General features: G+C 36.4%; 1 protein-coding gene across 5 annotated transcripts in view; it reads right to left on the reverse strand.

Annotated features, from left to right (window-relative positions):
- The window catches only part of ACAP2 (ArfGAP with coiled-coil, ankyrin repeat and PH domains 2), a 70715-nt gene that overhangs the window by 29414 nt on the left and 18805 nt on the right, over positions 1-22496 (reverse strand). For all 5 annotated transcript variants that reach the window (XR_008438541.1, XM_053985884.1, XM_053985885.1 and 2 more), the window contains exons 3-10: positions 21853-21972; positions 21146-21199; positions 17527-17585; positions 16859-17042; positions 14604-14648; positions 13438-13533; positions 9033-9107; positions 2350-2462 (exon numbers count right to left, since the gene is read on the reverse strand). Coding sequence is in view for 4 of the 5 variants with exons in the window: in XM_053985884.1 (XP_053841859.1) it covers positions 2350-2462; positions 9033-9107; positions 13438-13533; positions 14604-14648; positions 16859-17042; positions 17527-17585; positions 21146-21199; positions 21853-21972 (746 nt within the window). In the remaining variant the exon portion in view is untranslated. The remainder of the gene's footprint in view (positions 1-2349; positions 2463-9032; positions 9108-13437; positions 13534-14603; positions 14649-16858; positions 17043-17526; positions 17586-21145; positions 21200-21852; positions 21973-22496) is intronic.

The following is a 22496-nucleotide window of genomic DNA, read 5'->3' on the forward strand; positions in this document are numbered from 1 at the left end:
CTGCATTTAGCAGTCAGCAAGGAAGACCAGTGCTGTCACCTTTGGCTCAGAACAGCAGGAAATTCCAGTATTTCCAGACAAATTCTTCCAGTTTTGCTTCAGCTGATTGATTTTCCACCCACCCTCCCCAAAGATGGGAATATAATAAAGAAGCAAACTGCTAATCTGTAAGTATCTTGTCTGTCTTGACTTCAGCTCAGAATTCCCTAAAATAAAATACATAATTCTCTAAATGTTTCCTCCTCTGATACTTTGTAAAATTTTACATACAAAACCGTTTAATGCAATGACAAAATCCTTTCTTGTACTTTAATCAGCAACTGGAAAAAGTTTATAATCTCTAGTATATGATAAACTTCAACCAGTACAATTCCCACAGCTGAAACAGTAACACTACACAACTAAAACCTTCCGTCACAGGAAACAGACAGCGACCACTTCTGTGCCTACAGTATAGCAAGCAATTACAAATGCATTCAGAAATAACAAAAATACTTTATATTTATTAAAACACAGCAAAAATGGGGGACTAGATTCAGAAATTAAAAACTGTCTTCATTACAGTCTTAAATGTATATTTTATGTATGATAAAAGTAGTTTAATAGCAATTAGTAATGGTTTGTGAACATGTGGAACACTAAATTTAAATGATTGATTCCATTTCAGAACTGTTTATAAATAGCATATTCAATCCTATTTCTTGCCTTAAAGCATCCAATTTGTCTATCTCAGTGAGATAAATTATCAAGGATCTAATACTAAAAAGGTTAAATGTTTTGCTTTATTGAATGCTCCTGTGATAAACAGAAGAAAAAACTGTAAGTAAATATCAATTATTTATTAAAAGTAGGCAGCTCTGACTCATTAATGAACTGGTTATCTTTGCCCTCTTAAATTACTGCTTGGATATGCTTTTATTATATTTGTTCAAATCTGTACCTTAATCTGTAGGAATGTCACTGTGTATCTTGATTTAATTACAAGTTCTGTTTATTTACTTTGTGTCCATTTAAATTAACAACACACAGAGGTTAGTTTTAATTGTCCTATTCTCTAACCACTTCAAGGTAAGATACATGTACAGTATTCCTAGGAATGAAGCCACATGGAAGCAGACACTCCTGTCCTGCTCTCTCCTGTCACTGTCCTGCAGAGCAAGGCCTTCCTGCTATTCAAAAGAGGAACCCAGAGACAGAATTTCACCATCAGTCAATCCAGCAATGACAAAAAGGACCCTTTCAGCCCCTTGGGAATCCAATAAAGGACAATCTCCTGCCCTATTACTGCAGATTTTTCTCAGTATGCTAACACTATCATTTTACTTTACATCAGGAAGGTGCTTTTGACACACATCTCCCAGTTTCCTCCCTTCGCCATCCTTTGATGCTTCATAGATTTATCTTGGAGAACTCTGAATTCTGCTTCCATGAAACTAACTCAGAAAGTACATTACAATTACAGATGAGTAATAAGGCCAAAGGACCAGACCAGAATGAGTCCAAAGCAAAATCCTTTGTACTAGTTGCCCATGACTTGCTAATATAGATACAGTCTTATTGACTCCAGTGGCCCTTCCATCAGTCTATAGATTTAATTGAAGTGATCCCAATTTCTTACAAGCTTCTGGTGTGCTGAGATGCCCAAGGAAGTACAGAATAAGTAAGATTGGAAGGGACCACCTACTCAAATGCACATTCTGTCCTTTGAAACACAGCAAATAGTTTAACAGAGGCACCACTGAAAAAATAGCAAACATGGACAATAGAGAGCTATTTATCACAACAAATTACATCTAAAATTCAAGAACTGTATCCAACCGCACTGTAAATGCTCCAGCATATATATTTCCTTGAAAAAAAGCACACACCCTTGGAAATGCAAAAGAAATCCTGTTCAGGAAGAAAAATATTTAAATAGTAGTAAAATATACATTGTTAAAGATAAATGACTAACAATATATTTTGAATTCCCAAAAGGGTCATCAAAACTACTAAGCAAAAGTCACTGCACAAGACAGGAATTTTAAAGGATTGCTTATCTTTCATGAAAAATAACTTGAGTGCTTGACTGTGTTTCTCTGCTTCCACTGGCTATACAACTTCTATTTTACTCTGTCTTCTAACACTTTCCTAGCATATGCTTTCACAAGGGAAAGGTTTGCAAACAACTAGTAGAGAAAACAAGGGAAAATGGCTGTGAAGTGTCATCTCTAAGTTAACTAACAGAGTCACCCCAGTGTTCTGTCAAAACTATGGACTCAATGAGTTACAGAGATTATGAATCAGATGAGAATTCAGGTTAAAAAGCAGTATTTTTATAAGCAGCAAATAGAGGTTCTGAATAATTACCTGTTCCAAGTCTTGAAGGCATTGCTGGCTCGCTTGAATAAATAACCTTCCATAACAATGCCATTGGCTGCATCTACATTGTATTCTAGTTTAGTATCATCACTGGAATAATCCTAGTACAAAGGAACAAGAAAAACACACTGCAGTTCAAATGAAACTTCAAATATGAGCAGTACTGTTGTCAAAGAGTAAATATCTAGGAATAAGGTTTTGCTTGCAACACTTATTAGTCAAACCATGACTCTCACCCCCTGATGGCTTTTTTTAAAAAAGCGATTTTAAGCAATGAGAATGCTGAAGATTTTTACTTTACCTGCAACAAGGGGAATTTCTTATTCAGGTACTGGTGACCTCTACAGCCAAATAGAGGGCAAACATTGCTGACAGAGCATCTGATGCTTCAACTGTCTGCTCAAATGGTCTCTCATATAGTCCCAAGAAAGGGGATAGAAAAGCAGAGGAGAAGAAGCCATGAAAGTTAGGAGTCAAACTGAGAAACATCTTCAGCCTGTTGCTGATATGTATAAAGTCAGTTGTGCTTTAGCATTTTCTTCAGCTCTGTCATGTTGACAGCTGAGCTGCATAGGAACTTAGAAGACAAGTAATCAAATAAAGATGATGCTATCAGTTAACTCTCGAGTAAAGCAATCATGGTGCTGGCACTGATGACAAGACCTTGGCAGTAATTTTTTCTTTATGATCTTGGATAAGATTACAAAATTACAAGTAGGATAAGGGAATATGCATTTCCATCAACCTAATAACAACTAAACCCAGCTAATCACAATTAATAGCAGCTTTCTGAGCTTTAGAAAGGCTGACTGCTTCACATCTTAGGAAAGGTAGGTTATACTAAGTAATAATACATGTGGTGATCATTTGCTTTCACATATCATTGAGAAAAGCATGGGCTCTTCCCAGGGAGGTAAAGTTCAGATATTCAGAGAGTAGGAGGCTAACATCTGCTAGGTGTGCATGAAAAAGCACACATGGAATGACATCATTTCTCACGACTTTGTCCAGAGCTGAAAATAATATACATGCTGTAATTTTATTTCACTGTTATTAAAATTTATATCCTTAAAGTAGACTAGCAACATATGGCTTCTTCCCTTTAACATGGGTGTAAGAGACACATTACAGAAAATTAAATTTCAGAAGAAAAACCAAACAAGTTAAATATTGAGAAGACAGAATATTTTGTAATATGACTTTCCTGAACCTTCAGCAGTTACTTTTCATAAATTGCAAACATCAGATTTGTGTGAAAAGTATATCTGAAAGTCTCTGTTTTGTACTTTGCTTCTTACGAATTTGTCTATACATAAAGGAAAAGAGGCAAGAAATATATATTAAAAAAGTAGCTTAAACACCAACATGGTCATTATCCCCAGGTAATAGCCCAGGATGCATACAACTTTCGTGCTACACATGATGTTTACTCTTATACATGCAGATGGTTTGGTCCAATCCAAGGTTAATTACACATGATAGTGAAATGGTTACAAATATTAAAATGGACCCTTTAAGCTCCCCAGTCAGAACAGCACAAATTCCTTAAAATTACTCACTGTTTTCATCTATTACTAATCTGGATAGATTACCTAACGTTGAAATGTTAAATCTAGATTTTTATTATTGAATTGACAGATGATGAGTGCAAGAGTTCTGAAAGAAAATGGAACTATCATATCACTACCATACACCAATCTGAATAAACATACTAGTTACAAATAAAAGCTTCACCAAAATAAAATCAAATTTTTGTATTTATTATTCAGCAATTCATAAATTTGATTTTCTGCCTGTTTTCTAGATCAGACCATGCTGAACATAAAAGGCTTCATGTAAGCTCTCAAAATAAAAAGAGGAGAAAACTACTATGCACAAACTTAGACACGCTGATGTCACATTCCCTACATTCCCCAAAAACTGATAAATTACTCTAACTTACCAGATCCCAAACATAATGAAATCTGCTAAAGATTTGCATCTTCCTGCCTCAGTGATGCCTGAAACTCCTTGTCTAGTTAAAGACAACATATATTTCCTCAGTCTTTTCTGTCCAACCTACTATGTAATCACATTTTCCTCTGGGTTTGGAGAACTGCTGCAGAAAATGCAGCTGTCTTTTCCAATGACACCAGATCTATGCTTTGAAGGTGTATATAGATCATTTATCATGTCACACTCTCAGTCAGAATTATCTAAAATACTGAGCCTTCTCATGAAATGCATTTAGTGTCATTTTTAATTACTTCCCTGATTGAATTCCACTTTTCCAGAGCAGAAAAAGACACCAGAGTATAGAGGCAAATGTCAAATATCTCTTTAACTGAATATGGCAGACTACCAGCTGGAGTGGGGAGGGAATAAGGCTTCCATGTGCTTTTATCCATAAAACTTCATTGATAAAGTTGTGATCAGGAACAACAATCAGAAAAAAAATTGCCTCATTTCAATTCCACAGATAAAAGTAGAAAAAGAAGCTAAATTAGCAGTGTTCTGATCTTAGTCTCTGCTATTCTACAATTAAAAAAAATAGGACCAAAGCAATCACATTATAGTTTATTTTTATCTTGGTGCATGGAAAAGTTTAATGAATCATGAAAAATAATCTGGGGTGGAGAAAAATACACCCATATCTTTCCAGTGTCCTGCATAAGAGAATCACATGTTAATAAACTCAGTCACTGTATGTGATTCAGAATTGTGTATTCTGCCAGAATGCACACAACTGAGAAAGACTTCATTTTAAACATAATTAAACTAATTAGGTGTCAGTTAGGACTAAAGTAGACTTCACCTAACCAGAACTAAGAAAATTTAGCCAGTATTATGTAATTTTCACTGAAGTGCTACATCACACATTTCATTCAGTTTTGAAAGAATAAACATCTATGGCTTCTCTTCTGACACTGATTTTTCATGGTTGGCTGCTACTGGAAGAGAAACATGTAGAAGTGAGTTATATAAGTGAAGCATACAGCATGCTTTCATGCCTTTTCTTTGCCCCTTTTTCTTTAAATGTCCATAGGATACAACAAACCAGCTGGCAATGGAAAAAACAACTTTCATCTCCAGAAATAATACTAATCTGGTGTGTCACAGAACACTTAATATTCCTGACAGTGTTTCAGTGAATGCATTCTCGTATGAACGTATCAATTCATCACACATACTTGATTTATTTCAGAGCATGTTTTTTGTTTTTCCATGTATGATTTTCTTGTTCCCAAAACAAAACCTTCCATTACTTTTCAGCAGCAGAGCTTTTGATTTACTTTCAAAACTGCTATCAGGCCATGAAAGCCATTCAAAGTATTTTACCAGTATATCTTAGGAACTATATTTTAACATTTAATGTGTAACCCAAATTATTTTTTACTTTAGAGAATCAGCATTTTTAAAGTTTTTTAAAAAGGCAGTAAATGGGAGAGCATAAGTACTAAAGAAAACACTACCCTGAAAAATTAGGCCAGCATATTGTAAACAAGAGACACTAATTGTGCAAAATCGCCATTCAGAAAGCTGCTCCCATTCCCTTTCCATTGGCAAGAGATGTTTGTCATGCTTAAGCTGAAAAGTCCCTCGAGGAAGGGTTTAAAACAACAGACACCACAAGTAACAAGGTTTACAGTCTAAGACAGAGTGAGAGAATGCCAGAGTGTCACTGAGCAAACAAGTCACTTGAAATACAAGCACATCTTTGGTTTTGGAGACAGGAGTTAGCCTGCGTAACTTCTCAACAGAGGCTCTGGTTTATGCCTGCTTTGTGATTGTGGTAGCAGCTGGTTTCCTATCACCTTGTTTACTCAAGATGTTAAAAATTTTCAAATCATTCTCATTCCAGCTGTTTCTTGAGCACTTCTCTGGAAGCAGATTTTTACTTTAATGGAAAAGGGATTTGAATACAACAAAAACAATTTGAAGTTCAATGCAAATACTTTTCCTGTATCATCCTCCTCATTTTAGAACAAAATATTAGGTCTGACACACCACCAAAAAGCCATGGAGCTGTTTGCAGGTGCAACTGATTTTAAAAATATTTCTTAATTAAATATGTTGCTACAGCATTGGGCTGCAAACTGCTCAGAAAACAAGAGTCATGTTTAATGTATTGACACTGTGACACCACTCTTTTAATATGAATCTTTCCTTATAAAAATATATTGCAAAAATTTCCCAGAATGATCAAGAAATTTCTAGATTAATTCACAGCATGTGTTGCTCCAGTTTAATACAGAAAAAATATTGTCTTACACTGAAAAAAATAAAGAAAAATGTTTCCTGCACATTTGCTGAGTAAATAGACCACAAAATTTATAAGCAATTAAAAAAAGTAAATCAGATTATCAGCTCTGCTAAAAAAGAAATCACACTGTATTGGTGACCAAGCCCTTCCATGACACTTTTAATAGCCTCTCCATCAACAGCCTAATTAAGTAGGACAATGATTATACAGGAAAGTGAGATGGGTTATTTAATTAGTGCAATTATTCTGCATGCATATGCACATATATGCAAACACAGGGAGGAGGTGGGTAGGTGTGTGCACGTATGCACTTACCTATACATTTCAGAAAAGGAACTGTTCTTTATCCACACAATGAAGGAAAGGCATCATTCTGAAGCATTAGATTAGAACTTCAGTATATTAAATACATATATACCTCATGGAATATTCAATACAATAAGCTTCAGAAGTTTCAGTTGTTAAAAAACATGGAAGGATTTGGCATTGGAAGATTTGAGAACATAGTGGAAAGCAACATGACAAGACATGAGAAGAGAACAGGGAATAAAGTTGCCATCTGGGACAGGGTGACCAGATGACAAGTAGTGATAAAAAGATCCAGGGTCTAAGACAGTTCTGAAATCCTGATGAGCTGGAAGCTAACTTGGCATGAAGATTGGGAAAAGCAAGTAGGAGGAGACAAAAACAGACAACGTGATTTGAGTAAGAAACTAAGAAAATGATTGGACAAGCCGTAAGAGGAATCTCCAATAAAGCAGAGTCTAGGCATTATCAGCACAAAATGTGACAGTGACTTCACTGATAAGGAAGGAGACAACACTTAGAACTCAAAACACAGAACTTAGGAGGACAACATACAGTACATTCTGACTGCCCTGATTATATTTTAAGAGACAGCATTAAATTGTCAAAGTAAGCAACAATAAAAGTAACAGCATTGTGCTTGTCACTCCTACTAGAAATCAAGAATATTTATATTACACACAGATATGGCTTATAGAGTTTCATGAAGTTTAAAAGTTTCAGTAATAATTGAAACTAGTAGAAGTAGTTTACCTGTAAAGCAGCCTTAAGCAGCATTTGAAGAAAAAACAAAGACTGTAAACACCATTGACAGCAGCAGTGACCATAATTCATGGTAACTAATTATTTCTATGGCAAATTAAAAGATAATGCTCATAACTTACATCCTTCAGCAAGCACCACTGTTCTCTTAACAGAGAACCTCTCAACTACTGTCCATTCCTGAAACTGAGTTTTTAAGCCCAAAAAACTTAAAATTTGACCTTCAACATTAATTCTCCAGTTCCATCTTTCCTATTTCTCCCCTTTCTTCCCCTTCCTTGCCTCCAGTTATCTCCTGACTCCTGACAAGCACAGCCATGTCAGCTCTACCCTCATCATCACATCTGCTCAATTTCACAGCAATCTTAATGCTTCCCACCAACTCCTAAAGGGATGACAGGATGCACCAATAAAAATGTTTTCAGCAACCAAAAATGTTATCTTTTCCCATTAGTATTAATATTGGCTCCTACTAAGGTGACCCAACTTATAATCTCACCATGTTTTCATTCCTGAATTTATTCAGTTATCAGAATTCATTTATATTGGGTGGGATTTTTTAAAATTTATGCCACCTGAACATATCCAGAACATATTTGAATGAGAGTAAGAAATATAGCATTACCTTTACACTGGGATCTAATCCCTTTCAAAAGTGCCTGTAGCTCGCTACCAGAGAGTTCAGTGGAAATATTTTTTTAACTTCTAGCATTATACCTGTGAAACCAATACTGATCTAGAGCTTCTGAAACACCCAAACAACAGAAGTCATTCCCTCAACGTGAATTACCTAGATTTTTCTCAAGAAGTAAAAATAATTATTGCACAAATCTTCCCCAAAGCACCAATTAAACGTTCTCAATTTCATATCTGTGCACAGGTGAACCAGTACATTAGCCACTCTTTGCAAAAGTTTACTTTTGCTCTTCATATGAACAGCAGCTGCCACACAAGCTCCAAGTGGTGCACTTGGATTTGGCACAGTCCAAGGTGAAACTTATGGCTGTAGGGCTGTGCAGCATATACACCTCTTCTACAAACACACAGCATGGAAACACAGAAATCTGTACAATTTATTCAATTCAAGAGGTAACAGGAATTAGGAGTTCTACTGAAATGCTAGAATCCCAGCATTCAAATAAATCCTGCTGTTCTATTTATGTTTCAGTAAAAACTAAGCATAATATTTTGTTCAGTAGCACAAAATTAATATCTGCAATCCAACCTTACACTAAATGACATGTCAGTCTGTCTCTGCACTAAAAATACCCCTTGTAGTTCTGATGCAGAGATGCTGGGGAGAGATGCTACAGATAAAAAAAATGCGTGTGCAGCCTGCCTTTTACATTCTGCCAGGTACCTTTTGTTGAATAGTGGAGTGCTTTTGCTCCATATCTCTCTTCTCCTTTGCAGCATCTACAGCCAACTGATCCAGCTGTAAAGAGAAACAAAAAATTGGATCTTTAAATTATCATAAGAAATTTGGCTCAGTAGATTTCACAATGATGAGAAAAAAAAAAAAAAGAATGAACACATGTCTAGACATTGCAAGACTTTTATTTTATTTGCACAGAATAATTACTTCTTTGTCACAAATTGTTTACCTTGAATAACTACTGAAGCCTCGTTTAAAGCACTGCTCTGCCACCCTGAATTAACCTCTACAAAGGTGTACATTTCTTGTAAGCATTAGAAGAACTGTTTCAAAGAACAGCATGGTGCCAAGCATATGCGACTCTGTACCGCATTGGTGCTCAGTCTCCCAAGAGGATGACTCATGCTTTAGCTGCTCTTGCTGGCCTATGCAGCAGCACTGGCAGGAGCAGCAAAAACTAGAAGGAGCAAATGCTATGGATTTTTCCCTCCACAAAGTGAGAGAACTGTCTCAACCAGGATTTTGTGTCAATAGTTTTGATCAGCTGACCAGCAGTACTCGAGCAAGACTGCTTAAAATCTTAGGTAGAGCCAATCAAATTAATTTTGGAAATAAAAATATGGTTTTGAAAATAACTGAGATTGTCACAGAGAATATTTAAGTTAGTATCCTTATAAAGTCTGTGATGATAAAAAGGACACTAGCTAAAAAATTTCCTTTTACAATCACAAAAAAAAAAAAAAAAGGGGAAATTTACGATGCCCTGTAAGAGAACGTTTGATGGAGGGTTTTCTTCTGTGGTTAGTTGCTTCTTTTGGTTGCTTTTGTTTTATAGTTTTGATTCTTTTGGTTTTGTTGTTTGTTTGCTTTATCCAGGCCTTCATGTTTAGAAGTAAGAAATGCAGTGGAGAAGCAGATGCTGCCTGAAAGACCAGTTGGTTTGGTACTTATCTCCCGACGAACCCTCCTTAGCGCAGCCCACAACACACGGCTGCCATGACCCAGGCGGAGCGCGGCCGTGCCCAGTGGTGCAGGCGCAGCGCGGAGCGCGGGGCGCAGCGCGGAGCGCGGGGCTCAGCACGGAGCGCGGGGCTCAGCGCGGATCGCGGGGCTCAGCGCGGAGCGCGGGGCGCAGCGCGGAGCGCGGGGCGCAGCGCGGAGCGCAGCCCGCAGCTCTCCGTCTGTGGCACAGGTCTGCCTCTGCTCCGGGCCCACAGCACAACAGCAGGAGCAGCACGCAGCAGCACCAGCTCCCAGCTGGGTCCCTCACCTGGCACAGGGCACAATGACAAACATCTCTGATCCACCCACAGGGAGGATCCCCTCCACCCGCTCTCAAAACCTCAAGTGGCAGGCCCTGCCAGCTCTGGCCATTTCCCCAGCCTTTTACTTCTCCTGATTGACAAAATAGGGACAATAACAGGCCCTTATGTCTGCACCTTATGTAAGCACCCTTGTGCTAGGCATTCTCCAACAATTATGAGCCATCAGAAAGCTGTAACATCTGGATCCAATTCCATACTCTGTTACTTTTTAAAACTCTTCTCTCCCTGTCTTCCCATCTGACTGGTGGTATCAGCACTTGCACACCTTTACAGGTATTTGTAAACAGGAACACATTGAAGGCTGAAGTATCCAAATGCCACATCTATGTAGCTTCAGCACTTAAAATAACACGAGCCTCTAAAACAGATTTGGCTCAAAGATTGTTTTGCATCAACAACCCTTGAGAAACCCTTTCTCTTGTCATAAAGATGAGAACTGGGTCAAATGCTGCTCAAAACTTTATAGAAATCAAGTTTCTTGCTAAAACTTCAGATTCAGGTATCTGCACATGGCCCCCAAGAAATTCTTCCTTCTACCCCATTAAATGAAACAGAAGGCAGTCACTCAGGGTAGAGCAATTACCTCTAATTTACCTTGAATACAAGCGTTTGAGGGTACATTTACCAGAGACAAAACAAAATTCTTAACAGCAGCTCATTCCATCAGTTAATTTTTTTTACTATGAAGGCAGCATTGCACCATTCCTGTTTTCAAGCTCAAACCAGAGTTTCTTCCTTTTCACTCAGGTGAGCAGCACATCAATTGTCTTAGAGGAGACCAACAGCATATAACTATCAAAAGCTATAGCAAATCACAACTAGATTTTCAAAATCCCAGTCATTATAGCATTACTGAGTAATTTTCAGGAAATTAGGTTTTTCAAACTACTGCATTTACTGGTAAATGTATTTTTATAAACATAATGCTCTAACTGGCATTCTGAGGAGAATTGAGTCAGACTAAAATATTTAGCTTTTTGAGTAGTCATCTCAATGAAAATTCAAATGTCTTCTTTTTAAGCTAATACCACATTTCATATGAGAAGAACCAAAAAACATAGTTTCCATGCAAAAGCTCATATTCTGATTGCACACTATTAAAGATTCCCATACAATGATCTGATTCCCAAGGGATCCTACCCTGACCTGAAGTATCCAGAAAGCAAAATTGCTTAATCCTATTCCATCACAATAAAACAGTTATTTTGAAAATACAGACAAAAATAATTCAAAATTGTAACTACACTATTTAAGTTAAATTTTATTACTTCAGATGCTGTTAACCCTTGTAATTAAGATCATACACAAAATTCACCTAGGAATGAAAACTCACTCACCAACAGAAGGCATTTAACAGCATTTTCACAAAAATCCAGCAAATCCCCGTTATGTCACAACATACTTTGTTAAAGGCAGAAGCTTCAACCAGTACAAGCTGCAAAGCCATCAACTATTAAAACTTTCAACAGTTATTTACAAATCTGCTTCTGTCATGAAAAATATCCATTACTTAAATGCCAAGGTCTCCTACAAAAGAACAATTCCGCAAGTTGTACAACTTTAGGGTCTTCAGTCCATCTTGCTCCAAATGCAATATATTTAAAACATTCTTAGCTATGGGTTTTCTAAATTTAACTCCTTCAGTTGCTATGATACCAGCACCAAAATGAATGCTACACAGTGCTCTTTACCAGATCAAGCAAAAGCATGACCAGACATTCAAAAATAACCTTGTGTTTTCTTGCTCAAATCACGTCAATGAAAAGGAAACACTGAAGCCTGGCTGATGGCATAACCCACTATCAACTCCATAGTTTGTGTCTCCTTTCTCTATCCCCTCTTCCACAGAAGTACAGGACACACGTGTTACACAGCCAGACACTACAGTTCAACACTTACAACCCAAACTGGAAGGGTGTTGAAGAATTAAGGGCACAATTATGGAAGAGTAACATCCACCCAAACTGCTCAGGTGCCCCTATTACATCAAGACCTGACATGTCTCTACACATAATTAAGACCCAACTGGGGCCTAGTCCAGCAGAAAAATAAAATAAGTATTCAGCCATTGGGTTGTTGGAGTTATTTTCTACAGCTCCCAGTCTGCTCCACTGCATAGCTCAGAACAATTTAATCTCTTAGACATTCAATGACACATCTACCCAATATGAATGTAAAAGTTTGCTGTCATTTACTTGCTTTTTTACCTGGACAGACCTTTGAAAATCTGGTTGGCTCCTTTGTGGATCTGTTTGGGAAGTGGCAATAGAGGGGTTTGTATCAGAGCATTTGTTGCAAATCCTCAGGTAGAGGCAAATAGAAAGTGCTCATATAACCTGCACTGAAAAGCAAGTCAAGACACTGCTGAGTCTTCTTCCTGCACCACAGACAGATCTTCCTTTCAATACTGTATGTTCCAATCTATTTGCATAACCATTTTCAATGTCTCTCTCCTGTGTGCAGTTGGCAGCGGTCCATCTAAGCTTTTCATGAATCCCTCACTGAAAACCTGGAAGTGTCAATTGTCTGTTCTTAAACAACAAAACTGGGCAAGAAGGATTCCATGCAGGAAATAAATTTTGCACTACTTATTAAAATCATACTTCCGTTTTATGGTCTAAGTTGCTAACATCAAAATTATATTTACACACACCAAATTTAATTATTCAGACTGCATAATTTATACAGTAAATAAAGTATACGAGTAGAAGGAAAACCAACCTAATCTACTTTTTATTATTAGATATATTTATAAACATGGGCCATATACAGAAATTTTGAAATCCAAATAACCCAGTATCCTGAATATCACAATGGGCATCACAGAGCAGTACATGGTTATGCTAAAGTATGTAAATCCTAAAGGTAGTATTAATTTTAGTAAACAGACAACTTTCAGTTTGTAACTATTTTCATTCCTTTCATTACAGTATATTTTTTATGTTTTGCCTGTATCATACTACAATTCCCTTTTTGTTGAATAAATAAGTACCTGACATGCAGGCATATATCAAGATTTTTTCCGTTTCAGCATGTAGTTATGTATTTTTAAAATAATTTGTTACCTGTGCACCAAGATCTTTCATGTAGGGCTCAAGTTCACTAAACAGATCATAGCCTTGATGGAAAAAAGCCAGATGTGCATACATAAACGATAACATCTAGAAGGAACAAAGTAAATGTTTATTCTCTTAAAATTGTATCACATATCACATAAATATGTCACTTAATTCACATAACCTACAATTTCAGGTTTAATTTCTCCTCTCATATCCTGACAGTTTTAGATCAATACCTCACAGAGCTTCCCATGTTGTAAAATTAATGTGCGAAGTAAAGCAAGAACAGAACCAAGCCAAAAACCTCAGAAATCAGTTGATAGCATTAACTCCTTGAGCAAAACAAAAGATATCTACTTAATGGCAGAAAACTACTTCTAATTCATGTCACCTAAACTTTTGTTATCTCTGTTTAACTGGGACATGTAACGTACAAAGGGGCTATAGAATATTTTACTAATGATTCAAACTCATAAGCTTTATAACATAGCTGAAAAGACTGTCCAGCCTTAAAATAGAAAACAAGTTGGAAAGGTGCAGAGCAGAATAGCAGGCAGTTATAAACCAACACAAGTAAAGTTTCTGCTTTTTAAGGAATCAAGAAAATTATGGGAGAGCAACTTCAGACATTTGAAAGAACAGCACTGTTTAATTTGTCACTCTCCATCTCAATAAACTTTTAACAGATATAAAGTGAAGTAGAAAAGGGAATACAATGTGAAGCAAATTGGCATGCAGGTACAGCTTTATATTAATTTAGCAGATACCATATTATTCATATTAAAATTTGCCCTGTTCTTAGAAAGAACAGAATTCATCTCAGAATAGATTATAAGTAACACTTACTGTTTACAAAGTAATAAATCAGACCTAAACAGCAGAATTCTCAGTAAACAAAGTTTGATTTTAACGATGGAACACATACCAAAGGATCAAGTGTAGTGAAAACCTATAAGTTTTGCTTCAAATCTGAACCAGGATTGTCAAAAACAGTTAAACATGTATGCCCAGCTACAGTAAAGTCCTAACTGACAGTCACCAAACTGCCAAATGTACTGATAACATTTTGATCAATAAAAGGACTAAATTTTTAACATACTGCTTTGTGATCATACTTTTAATTTCAGATGGATTAAAATATTTGATATACAGAGGATAAAAGTATATCTTACCGATTTTAAGATTTCTGCTCTCCTTTTAGATTGAAGAACATTGATCTAGGAGAAAAGAACAAACAAGCAATTCCTTTTATTCTAAACTAATTTTATTTTCAATTTTCCCCCAAATAATCACATCCAAGCTGAAAACACTGGAACAAGACAGCTCAGTATCAGACTTCCCAAAATACTTTTAAAAGAAGATGCACTCTAGTTCTGTCATGACATCAAAGTGATGCAATCAGAGAACACTTGCAAAGCTTGAGCTTTACGGTGATGGTCACAATTTTCTTAGATCAGTAGGGAAAATATAGGACACCACTTACTTGCTAGAAGTAATATAATACACCTTTCAATGAAAATTTGTTCTCATTTTCAAGAGATTGAATTCAAGATGTTTCAAGCACATGAGCTAAGCCAGCCCACCAGCTCCTTGCAGAAGTTGCACTGCTGCCAGGGCAGAGTGAAAGATGGGGGCAGGGTTACTTTTCCCCTCAGACTCACAGTATTTAAGTACCCCAAAAATAGTCCCAGGCAAGCAAGAACATAATAGTTTCAATAAGTAACTTTCTGTGTATACCTGTGCTTTTAAGTTAGCTGAAGTCACTGATTAATGGTGTTGCCCTAGAATTTGAGGAATTCCACATTATATAGAAAAAGCGACTGAATTTTCACATTCACCTAGTTCCCCTATCTTTTTTCTCTAATCTCAAAATGTTGCCATCCAGAACTGCAGATTTTACTTTAAAAGACCCACTTAGCAGAGACAGGCATGATTTTGTAATTTAACACCTCTACGTCAGTTTAGAATTTCAGCAAAATAAATAAACTTGCTGAAGCTATAATCAAAACCAGATTGTACTTCTATACTTAAGTAGTCATTATTTTGGAAAACTTTCTGCAGCATAAATAATTAAGATTTGTTTGTATAGAATAAACCCTCAGCCAGTGAGGCAAAGAAAAATAAAAATAAAAGGAAAGCAAAGGTTTTGAATTAGAGTCTAGAGCAAATCTAGCTACAAGGAGACCATAGTTGTGAAGCCATTTTCCCAGAAGAATCACTCAAGTAGACACAATTCCTAAAGCTGAATTGATTTTTGTCCACGTTGAGAGATACTGAAACTGTTCCCAGTTACCCTAAATGCATCTTTATCCCAGGAACTGCTCCTACTTTGAACATACAAATTCCAGGAGGCAAACAACCTGCAGTTCAAAGCACACACAAGGAACTGGCCTACTACAGTAGTGACTGCCAGCTGCCCCCACCATTTACTGCTAGTACAAATAATCCTGTGGGGAATAAGTCACACAACTTTTTAAACACCAAAACGACCTTAGTGTTTAAAAAGTTGGAGTTCAGAGTTGACCACTGACCACCAAGTCTGTGAACATGCCCAGGCTGACAGGCTCCACTTCATTTTACAACTCATAATGCAATTTATAGAGAAGTTAATTAAGCTTCAAATAACTGACTGGACTGTCATAAATCAAGATGATGATGTCTAACATAAAACCAGCTTAATTATAAAGAGCTGTTCTGTTTTTGATCATAGGAGAATCTCAGACCCATTTGGGAGCCCCCAGCCTCTCACACCATATCTGAGTTACACACAACTACAGAAAACAGGATTATTGCAAGTATGAAGCAGATGAATTTTAAGTATCAAAAGAAAATTTATTACTGTATTACAGAATACAAAGCAGCATGACAAAGAACACCTCTCAACATCCTATGGGAGATCTTCACTAAAAAGGTAGAGCATAGTTAAGTTCTTGACTCCCCTTATAGCACTGTGCCAAACTCTGAGGCATCTAGACAAGCTGAATAAACCCAAAGCATACAGCTAAAATTGCAGAAATACCAAACATCCTGTATGAGAATTATTCAGGTAATTTCTATTTCCTAGGCTAGCTTACAGTTTGTACTTTAAATATATTAAAATATTGCAGCATATCTAACTCATTAAACATTTAGGTATCAGGAAAATACGGGTTTTTTTTTCAAAATTAATACTCAACTTGAAAATTAAACTGTGTCATTGCAGCAAGGACTCTGAATACCATAGCATTAAAGCAATAGGAATGCATCAATTAATTTTTCTCAGATTTTATTAAAAAATTAATTACTTGCAGATAAAGTTCTTCCTTTTTCCCTGAATCTCCAGAGCATTCAAAAAGCTTACAGAAAGAACTTCTAACATTGTAAAGGATATGTCTCTAACCATATGTAACAAATGGTTTTGAAAAGTAACTTTTATTGCTGTCCTTACCTGAAGAACATAATCCAGAGCTAGGTGTCGAAAACACTTCCGTGTTGCAGTCAAAATATTGGTGGCTTCCTCTACCTCGTGTTGCTTATTTCTTTGAACTTGGGCATTTTTCACCAGAGCATTCTCCTTTTCTTCACTCACTTTTTCAAATTGTTTCTTCGCATCTTTAAATTTCCTAATATCTCTAGGAAATATGGATGATAAATTAATTCCAAAGCATGAAAAAGAGTTTAAAGCTACACCAGATAGACCAAGCTTGTGACTGCTATAGCTGGTGTCTTTTTCAAATTTTGTATTCTTCAATACATGCTTGGGTCAAATGGAAATGCACAAATTATGACAGAAGCTTCTTGTCTTTCTTTTCCAAGGAAAGGACAAAATTGAAATGTAACTGAACACATCTAATGCCTACTGGGGAAAAGCTTTGTCCCCCAAGTTTAGACAATTTACAATATGTAATTAGATCACTAATTCATCCTATTGCAACATTTCTGCAGCTGGTCTAAAGCCTCAGTGATTTGGGGTGATTTTTGACAAAGCCTTAATACAAACTTTTCAATTTATGGGTGACTATTTACAAGAAGGGTGTTTCACACACCCACTCAAATCAGATTTTTGAAATTCGATTTTATATATAATTTTCCCATTACAAGTGTAAATTAACTTACTCTTTAACAAAAGTCTGAAGCTGTGTTTTAATTGATCTTTGGATTTGGTCAAACAGAATCTGAAAGAAAGCATTATTATGTAGGTCAGTAACTTAGAGGCACTCATACCTTCTCATTTGAGAAATACAAATGGCAATTATGCAGAATTACATGAGAATTATTATTATACCACAGTGTCTCTGGTATCAAAATATAAATTCCTTCACAGTAGTTTTGAAATAAATAAAAGATTAGGAAGAAAATAAGGAAAACAACACAAACCAAACATCTTTTGCCGCTCTTTTCTTAAAGACTTTGGTTATAAGGAGAGATAAGAGCTCCTGGCATCTTATTCTCTCATCCTGACAATATGAGATGTGCCTAGTTTCATAGAAGAAGTTTATTTATGTTAATTGTACAGTCGAAATTGTTTCTTCAGGAACATTAATATTAAGGAATCATTTTTTTTGTTCTTAAACTTTCACAAATTATCAACAATTAAAAGACAAATGACACCATAGAAAGAACATGCACTTAACTTCTGGCAAAAACCCCAAAACCATGGATTGAAATGAATGCTTGGATTGAAATGCATGGATTGAAAATGTAATATACATGAGTATTCAGTACCATCTCCTTTACATGAAATGTTTGTAAAAAAACACCCACTCTTGAACTATGAAAAAGAATGGCTGATTCTTTTTAAGAATAAGTGATCTAAGCAATGGTTCTAAAATTTCTTATGATTTGGGAAGGCTAGGGCACAAAATATAATTAACTCATTTGCATTGTAAAGTCTATGATAGTTGTTAATTTTTAAAGGCCAAAGCACACCTGGATGTGAGACAATTTGTATGTTCTCTTATGACCCAAAAAATTCTAACTGAAAAATTAAAACACACAATTCCTCCAGTTTCACATCTGCCCTCTGAGTTTTAGGATGGAGTGGAACAGGTCAATGGCTACTGGACAAATCCTTTTGTCACTTCTTATTGTGCAGACAACAAATGTTGCCTCAATTTTCAACCCCTCTACACCTCCAATTCTGCATAACAGAAATACAGATGGCAGCATCACAAAAATAAAGTTGGTCTAGTTGTACAGAATCTCTCATAAAAGGTAAAAATCTTGAAATACTAGATAAGTTTCTTGAAAAAGCAAGCCAAAACCTCAAAGTTTAAGGTCAAAAAATGTTTTCTTTAAATTTTCTCAATCTTAGATTCTTTATTAAGATTTGGAAATGGGAAGCTACGCAATGCCAAGTACTGACAGCAAAACCTTTACCAGCTCATCTCTCTTTTCAGGACACACTGAAGGGAAACATGACTGTGTTTAAGCCACTCATTAGCAGGGGTACTGTATCTTGCATTCAGTCTCCATGCTTGAAGGTTTTCAAGACCAAAGCAACCTGCTTCAACCTCATATCTGACCCTGATTTAGGCAGGCAGTCAAACATCCACACCTCCTGAGGCCCCTTCCAACCAGAATTGTATCTATCAGTAACACATGGAAGTACCTGCTTGTATTCCCACTTTGGGAAACCAGAAAAGCAGAACTAGAATAAAGAACTTCTTGACAAACTGGAAGTCAGGCTGGGACTCCCACTGCTGACATTTAAGCTTGCCAGTGCCTGGGGAGTGCACCAATCAAGATCAATAGCGAAAGATAAAACCAGATGGGAACTCAAATGTTTAGAGGACTCCCAGAAATATAAGCCTTGCATTCTGCTTACAGTAATGAAGAGAAAAAATGTGATGGGCAGAAAAATACATAGACATCATTTCCCCTAAACGAACAGAAAGAAGTGCCCAGACCATGATCTGACTACATGTACAGCCTTGTCAACATAATACCTTTCATACACTCCAAGTCTAAGAAAGCTGCTATTTGCCATAAGCTGTCACAGCTACTCCCCCACTGCTGAATCAGTGAAGATGCTGCATTAGTCTGGTCCCTGGCCTTATTTGTAGCAAAGCCTCACATGAAAAAAATTACAGTCATCTAGAACTCAGTGTGAGCATCCATCTCCTACCCCTTCCATCCTTCCTTTCTTCTTTCTTCCTCTAGCTTCTCCCCCCTGATGCCTCTGTCACCTTGGTGAGCAACAGACCTGCCACCCTGAGCTGTTGAACTAAGCAGATTCACAAAAAGCAAATGCAGGACCACAACACGTCTGGCAAAGCAATTGTGCCTCATTCCTCATGTTTGTGCCTTTGGTAAAAGCCACTTTGTCCTCACTGTGCCCGAGCACAGCAAGGGCATGGAGGGGAAAAAAAAAGCAGGGCAGAAGTCAGATTGGCCCTACTTAGATTTGAAAAGAAATCTTCTTTAATATGGTTTGTTCTTTGCTTTTTGCCTTCAAACTGCCCAAAAGGAAGAGTTGTGCTATGACAAATTTTACCAAAGCAGTGCAAGCCACCGTCACATAGAATAACAGCAGCAATAATACAGGACCTATGCCAGAGGTGTCCCAAAGAGCAAGCCATAGATAAAAGACATGGTTAAGAGGGATTCCAGAAAAGATGTGTGATGAAGAGGGACAGCCCGGGTTCACCTGCTCCATCTAATCTGCAGAAATTATTGACATGAAAGTAATACTTGCTCCAGTACTGCTGCTTTGAACCTTTGCACTCCCTTCTCTCTACATCCCAAGAGCCACTGTTCACTTAGTCCCTTTTTTACAGTTTTCATTAGATTAGGTGCAGATATGTACACTTTGTATAATGGAAAGAAAATCAAACACAATGCTATTAACCTGCTTTGCTTCCCTTCCATTCTAAAAGCATGCATTAAAAAAAAAAAAAAGCACCTAATCAGACACTTTTAGAAAGCTAAGTTAAAGCTAGCAAACTTCCATTCCATTCTCTCTATATTGTCAACTTTTAAACTCCCAGTGGTATGAAAAACCCACATTTTAAGTGTCCTGCATATTTTCAGCACTTTGGAGACACTTCAGTTTGTTTCCAGCAATTTCCTGGGAAATTAACAAAGAGCAGTTGGGCCAATGAAAGAGGGAAAAAAACAGAAGAATAAACGTCTGAATAAAAGACCAAACTCTTTAAAGGAAAAAAAAAATAACAAATTAGTTTTCAAACCAGGGAAAACTGAAGTTTCTGATTAACTCTGACATGCTAAAAATTACAATTAGTCCTAAATCCTAGCATTTTCTCCTTTCTCCACACTTACCTAAATCTGCTATCCTTCCAAAAAGAAAACTATATGCAAATCAAAGGTGCCTCATTTTGTGTATTATAAAGTATAGGGGGAAAAAGTAGCAACTGTGGAAAAGATAATCATTATTTCAGACCAGCAAAGGTATAAGCTCATAGTCTATAACTGTTACCATCAGTTTGATTCAAAAAGATGAAACTATCCAGTATTTACTGGCTTAGAGCACCAAAGCTTATAAATTCCAAATGAAAAATAAACCAAGATGGAAATCTGCAGAAAAGTGGATATTTATAAATACTTTGTAAAAAAACATTAATAAAATATTTATAAGTATAAACAAGAGTTATTTAACACCATTTAAACCATTGTTTTGCAAACACTGTCAACAAGAAAGGCTTTACCATTAATCTATTATCAAAAATAACTGGAGGTGAGCTATCAGTGCCATGTTGCAGCTAGAAATACTCACATTATGATAATTGATCATTTCCTGTAAGGTGTCAGAGAACTTCATCAAATTGGTCTGCAAAGAGAAAATAGAAGTGGTTTACAGTTAAGCCCTACTAAAAGCACAGCTGAAAAGCAACAGTTCAGAGGTTTACAGCTTTTCAGTAAAGAATTTGGAAATTCATTACTGAATTAGTGTTTTTCCTTATAGCACTATTATGAGACTAAAACCACCAGGATAGAAGGAGAACACAGCTGTAATAGCAAATAAATCTATTAAAGATACAAGTAACAAAAATGTTACTTCTACTACCTGCATATAAAGTACCAAACTGAAGAAAAAGCAGGAAAAATTCAAACTGACTAAAGATATGGGAAGGTCACATAATCTAAAACATTAATTTACAATATTTAATATTACACTAATTAATATTTTTCACATTTAATACTTTTACTCAAAAAAAACAGGTTAACATGTTGCAATCATCAGTGCACACACTAATCTAACACATTTTCTGAAATTTGGCAGACCCGTATCCCTGCTGAAACTAAACAGCACAGACACCTGCAGTGCACCACAGCTGGAAAAAACTCCACTCTAAAAGAGATAGCAAAGAAAAAGCAGCAAAAAGGCAAATAATACTATGAACTTCAACTTGTTTTGCCAACTCTTGCCAACCTTTATTAAGTTATGTTTCCCTCCCTCCACTTTCACCTCAAAGAACTTACCTCAACCAATGGATCTTTACAGGAATATTGTGCAAGGTCTCGAATTCCATTCATGAACTGCTTGTTGGCTGTACAAAATGCTTTCCCAGTATCAATCATTGCAATGCAAAGCTTCACCAGCTAAAGTGAGTATAGAGAGAGAAAGCAGAAGGCTTATTTTGATTTCGTTTTTGCACCATCATATAAACATGAAAACACTGAGCTTAGTTAAGGCTACAAAATAAAAATTTCAAAAGTTACATTCTCACCCTCAGATTCTATGAAAAGCTTTACTGTATAGTAACAGCTATAAAAATACTACTCTAGGTCAATAGATATGCTATTGGGAAAGCTACCACTCCATGAACATTTAAAATTAGTTTTTACTTGATTTATGGTTAACTGACATGTTGCACATATTTCAAGGGAGAATTTTACACAGGCAAAAAGTACAGCAACTAAAATATAACTGATTAGAACCCAAGCAAATGATGAGGTTATTGTTGTTTCTGAGGAAAAAACACCACTAAACAAACAAAAATTAAATCCACACCAGTTGTTTCATTCTGAGACACTCAGAATACAGGCACAGGAAAGCAAAAGACTGTGCACAAAGCACAGCTGAAGAGCCATGGTCCCATCTCAGAGGTGAAATCAATCATGTT

Source organism: Vidua macroura, chromosome 10 (assembly GCF_024509145.1).
Source record: "Vidua macroura isolate BioBank_ID:100142 chromosome 10, ASM2450914v1, whole genome shotgun sequence".
NCBI lineage: Eukaryota > Metazoa > Chordata > Aves > Passeriformes > Viduidae > Vidua > Vidua macroura.